Source organism: Triticum aestivum, chromosome 7A, assembly GCF_018294505.1.
Source record: "Triticum aestivum cultivar Chinese Spring chromosome 7A, IWGSC CS RefSeq v2.1, whole genome shotgun sequence".
In the NCBI taxonomy this organism is placed as follows: Eukaryota; Viridiplantae; Streptophyta; class Magnoliopsida; order Poales; family Poaceae; genus Triticum; species Triticum aestivum.
Genome location: NC_057812.1, coordinates 176,157,609 through 176,163,249, shown reverse-complemented (window position 1 = coordinate 176,163,249; position 5,641 = coordinate 176,157,609). Strand labels below are relative to the sequence as shown.

Below are 5,641 nucleotides of genomic sequence, written 5' to 3'. Positions count from 1 at the left end.
ATCTGTACCGGCGGTCCATGTCGTCCAATGCGGCCCAGTCCGCACGAACCCAACCATCATGCCGTTTCCGTATGTCCTGTAGTCCACCTGCGTATCTCGGGTAGTTTGTACGCCCTGCGCAGAATACAACAGTTTTTGAAGCTCGCACCTAAAACATTGAATGTGCTGGCAGCATGTCAGATCAGTTGATGTATGGTCAAGATAATAGGACTATATGGTAGTATGACCCATATCGCTGCTCTTCATTCATAGTGCAAAGTATAACATAGTAGTAGTGTCATAGAAGACTTCATTAATTAACTTGTAGACTCATCTTGTCTTGAAAAGCGCTATGTTACAATAAGCAAAAATTTCTCGAAGTGCACTATGTTACTTGTTAAGTTACTCCCGTGGTCGACGAAGTAATGTACGTCATGTTTTCCGATGGAGGAAAGCTCTCGACTTTTACATCCAACGATGCATGCAACCATTCTTATGAAGATCAGAAAACTAATTTTGTGTTGCACATATTATGTTATCTAGTGATGCAGGCAGCCATTTTTTCCCTAGGACAGGAACCCTATGCCACCCCCCCCCCCCCTTTTATTTTGTACTCCACTTTTGAAACAAATACATTTGTCCGTAGGATTAAAAAAGTATGGAGGAAATCTTGAGCCTTGACTCGTTTCTCTCTCTCCATAATCATGTACTGTATCATTAATTTGTGAAGCATCAAATCGTCACAATCAAACAACTTCTCTTCTGCATTAAAGAATTTGTAAGGATTTTAGCTTGACACACCACATGTGAAGTCGCTCATCTTATTTTCTACGTATCTCCGTGATGTTCTGTTCTGCCATTCCAAACAGACCCTAAATCCAACCCACCCGGGACCTACCCAACATGGCTGTCAAGTGAGTCAAGTCCTGCCGGTTATAACCCATTCGAAACTATATACCGACTTATAGAGATATATATACCAGACATTGAAAGGGAGTTGTGGGGTTGGTTTCCATCTCTGTCATGTGATTATCACAAGATCAATCTTGCACGAAATTCTCACCCCCCAACTTCACCAAGGTATTAATCCAGCACATGAAAGTGATTTTTCACATTTAATAGGTGGTACCATGATGGCCAATGTTGTCAACGCAACATCATTAGACAACTCGAATTCAGGATTTATAATTGCATCTGAAGAAAAAACTCATCAGTACATCAGCTAATCATTTACCATTTCATTCAAGATTCCCAAAATGAGGCAGCTAATCCTTACAATTTACAAGCGCATGCTGCCAGACACAGCTAGTTCTAGGGCTGAACAGTAACCAGCGCACAGCATCACACCTTCTGGCCTTCTTCATAATTTAATAGTTCGTATGCCTGAGAGCAATTCATCAGTGCATAAACAACCCCGACTCATATACAGTGCCAACGTCTTAAGCTGGCAGGTTACAACTCGGATTCACAGAGACAAAATAGCCACATCACCACATAGCTGAAAACCACAGTTGGTGATGCTTGCAGCATATTGCTCTAATATTGTCTCGCAAAAAGGGGTTTTGGATGTTTCTTCATGCGCAGGGTGCTGGCAGTGCATTCAAGGAGAGATGACGTCAATCAGCCGCCTGCCCTGTGAAAATTCCCATCGTATAGCTGTCCTGTGAAAATTCCTGCAAGTAAGGCACGGATTAGCAAACCCAGGGTGGAAAGGGAAAACTGAACATGTCAACAAACTGCATGAGGGTATCAAAATCTTACGAGTTGGCTCAATCGAAGTTCAGCATTATTTTCAGGCTCAAGATTTGCATTGTCTGAAGGGCCCAAGTCCTTGTATTCTTGCAGATCTTTCTTCAAGTCCTCTACTGGCAATTGGGCATAAACTGCCAGGCGAGGCTTGATCGAACCTGGTTCATCTCCATCGCCGCATGAGGTCTGACTCTGCAGGAACTCATCACAAATGGCCAAGTTTTCTGCTAGTTGCTGAGAATCTAACAGAAACTGGGAATCACCTTCCCAGGGGTTTGGATCTTGTGATGGTGGATTATCTCCATCCTCAGGTTTTTCAGAGGATGGATAGACGGCATTTTCATCAGCAGCTTTTTCTTCCATTTTTATTTCACAATCTCCGTTTTCCTGCATATCAGTTACCGACTTCATTATTCAGTTACCTTAAACACTTACTATGTTTTATTTGCTAACTCAACTTGACTAGAACGTATAATGCATAGAAATACAGCGATATGAATAGGCAACTACCTGATAAGTATTATGTTCATGGCTATGAAGGGCTTCCTCGTCAGCATTATATTCATTATTAAGAAGAAACTCTTGGTTACTAATACTACTAATACGTTCATCTTCTTCTTCCGCGGTTGGTTCAGGGAGGTCAGTAAGATCTGCTTCAGCAACTGTAGTTTGCATCACATCTGTGTTGGTTAGCTCTAATGCACTCTTTTCCCCATTCTGTTGCTGGAAAAATAATTTGGAGACAACATATTCCCCATTCTGCTCATCTTCCCCAGTGCCTAGATGATATTGATGCATCACCCAGTTAGTCTTCTTGGGCTTCCCACCCTTCACAGTACTCATATATAGCACCATTATTTTCTTGCAGCCAAGGTGCTGTCCATCAACCATTACTGGCTTTGTCTTGCCTGTCTTGTGCCAGCGAACATCGGCAAGATCACTAGTGTTGATCTTTCTACGCTTCCTAGTCCCAGTGTTATATGCTTTAAATGTTCTGTGGAAGAAGTGTGATATACTTCCATCTTGCTTAACGCCTGAAAAGGATGAAGTCAATTCAACAGTAATGCAAAGCAACAAAGCAGAGCAGAGAAAACAGATTAAATTTCTCAAAAGCACACTTCTATTGCCAAAGCTATAAAAAAGGTGCTTTATAAAGAAAGTGAAGTCCCCGTTTGAAAAAAAAAGGACCTGAACTGAACCAGTCTAGAGATGCAAGGCGTCATAGCAGATTTGTAGAATGTTCCTGAGTGACATATGTGTAAAGGTAATATATTGAATGAAAAAAATAATGTTATTGCCAACACCGAAAATACTGCTAGATTTAGTAGAAATGCTGGGCCTTGGGTTTGACTGAAAAAGACCAGATAGCAAACACAGGAAGATATCTGGGTACTTCAAAGATTTAAACTGAGGGGAACCTGGAAGTTTCTGTGGATGAGTGTAGCAGATACCATCAGCTTCCTTGACTGTTGGAATAAATTCATCAATGAATGGGTGAGGTTGAGAACCTGCTTTGTCATGTTTTGCCAGCAAATGCCCAAGCAATTCCTGGTCAGACGGATCAAACTTTACACCCTTTGGCAAACCAGGCCACTGGTGAACAACCTGTAGAGAAACCTTAATTCATCAGAGGGTTGCAGTTTACAATACACCTTAGTACCTTACTGGGCATTACTTATTAACAATACTAATCCGAGTCTCAAAGTGGGAAAACTCAAAAACTTTAGAAACAATATATTCACACAACACTCGATCTGGAACATGAGAATCACAAAGTCACAGAATTATAACAGAATCTGTTCAGCTTTAGGAAGAAGTGATTGCCTTATTAACATAGACCAATGAGCAGAAGGCTGGATAAAGATTAACAGTAATCGCTCAAACATTAACTATATAGTTTTTTTCTCTAAATCCTGTATTTAAAATAAGCATGAATCAGCCATTCAACCATAATAACAACAAAATGCTAATGATATACAGATGCACCACAGCTAGTTCAATTTTGGATAATAGAAATGCAAATGCACAACTCTTACATCACTGTTATCAATGATGTGGCTGCAATTTGGGCACTCCTTAGTTGGGTTGCTCAACCATTTTTGTTTACTGAGATCCCGTGACCCAGAAACGTTTTTTATTTTCGAAGCAATTCTTTGGCTATCAATTAGCCAGGATGTCCTGCAGAAATTATCAGCAGTAGAGTTAAGACAGATGAATACAGAAAAGTTGCTCCACAACTCCAACAACATTACCACAACTTCAATGCATATTTATGCATCTATCATCAGCATTATAACCACAAAAAGGAAGAACCAAAGGCTGGCACAGGAAAGGGGATAATTTCATATTTTCTTAAACAGATCCAGTCAGTCTTGTACAGGTACAAAATGAATTTGATTTGGAATCTGACAAGCACACCGAAATACAAATATATGTACCACTAATGCATAGTTCCTCAATATATCTTTCGTGCTAATATTGATCAAGCATCTTGTTTAGACAATACAGGACCAAATTCGACTGCACTACTGGCTTCTGGCTACGGCGTAGATCCAAATTAAAGCGCTGCTAAGCTGAAGTCAGTTCGAAAGAAACATTTTTTTTACCGAGGAACCATGACACTGGTAAAACTAACGACCAATAACAATGACTGAAGTCAAGTTTGCGTGCAATGCTAATTGGATAAATAGAAGAAAACGTTGGAAAGTGATCTTTAATTAGTCACGCTGAACGATGGCCATCCAAAAGTTTAAGATGGACACAACAGCGGAGTCAAGGGTGACACGGTGAATGAACTCCTTTGAAATTCTTTTAAAAAACCATCACCGGGGGGCAAAAAAAAGCCTACCTGAATTGCTATCGAACAAAGTGTAAGTTCTTTAATTGCTATCGAACAAAGTGCATACATACTGCTAACCTGGAATAGAAACAAATGTCTCCATTCAACTAAAACTAAGTGTATGTTCTTTAATTGCTAAGGACAAAATGCATACATAGTGGTAACCCGGTATAGAAAAGAAATGTCCCTCTCAACCATAACCAATGCAAAAACGTCATCTTTCTGCCGGGCAATTGCAAGCTTAACTGCAAAACTACAAAGCACTGACGCAATCCAACTATGGACGCCGCAGCACCCAAACTGATCCTGCCTTCCATGCACATCCCAAGCAAGAACGTGCTACATTCACATAATCGAGCCGTGATCCTAACGCTGAGCTTCACAAGCAAAAAAAGACGACGCCTTTGGATCCAAACCCCTAACAGGACGACGCCTTTCTATCCAAACCATTAACAGAGTGATCGTTTTTAACTGCAAAAATCCCACCCTTCCGACGCCCAAATCGTGCATCCATTAAACCGCAAAAAGTAGTGGTGAAAGGGGATATCGACCCCGCAAGCTCCCAGACCCCAAAGGGGCGCCACTTTCTAATCCCACCGGAGCTCGACATGAGAAGGGGATAGGAAACAGCCGGCGCCTCCTATCCCGACCTTGGCAGATCGCATTCCACCGCGGCGGGTCGAACCATCGGAGAAGCGCGGCGAGGGCAAAGGTCTACGCGATCGGATCGAGGAGGGGCGACGCACCCGGTCATGGCGGCGGCCGCGTGCCCGGCGACGGGCGGCGACTTCCTAGGGTTCCGGCGGGGGCGGGGCCGGGAGCGGCGTCTGGAGTCGAAGCGGATAGTGGTGGGATTGTTTTTTTGAATCGGAGTTGACCACGGGGTGCACGCGGTATACTACTGCACCCTGGGCTGAGACACGGTGCGTGGACGTGGGTAGCTGGTCCTCGTCCGTCCGATGGCGTGTGGACGGTCGGGGTGGCGCGTCGTGCGTGGTCTTGGCCCACGGGGGTGGGTGCTCCGCGTGGGTCCTGATTGACTGTGCTACTGTGTGGGGTTGACCTGGTCTTCGG

At 43.1% G+C, this 5,641-nt stretch overlaps 1 protein-coding gene across 1 annotated transcript; it reads right to left on the bottom strand.

Moving 5' to 3' along the window:
* Positions 1-1,197: 1,197 nt before the first annotated feature.
* LOC123150007 (SUPPRESSOR OF GAMMA RESPONSE 1) lies at positions 1,198-5,434 on the bottom strand. Its single transcript, XM_044569806.1, has 6 exons — positions 5,314-5,434; positions 3,765-3,906; positions 3,147-3,333; positions 2,239-2,762; positions 1,741-2,115; positions 1,198-1,652 (listed from the first exon to the last, which is right to left on the bottom strand). The coding sequence occupies exons 1-6, from the start codon at positions 5,319-5,321 to the stop codon at positions 1,596-1,598; spliced, it is 1,293 nt and encodes a 430-aa protein (XP_044425741.1). The 5' UTR covers positions 5,322-5,434; the 3' UTR covers positions 1,198-1,595.
* Positions 5,435-5,641: the final 207 nt, after the last annotated feature.

Excerpts from the sequence above, each read along its gene's own strand:
- LOC123150007 (XM_044569806.1), bottom strand. Across the intron at positions 3,334-3,764 it reads ACATCATTGATAACAGTGAT|GTTGTTCACCAGTGGCCTGG; the intron begins GTAAGAGTTGTG and ends GTTTCTCTACAG. Across the intron at positions 2,763-3,146 it reads TCATCCACAGAAACTTCCAG|GCGTTAAGCAAGATGGAAGT; the intron begins GTTCCCCTCAGT and ends CATCCTTTTCAG.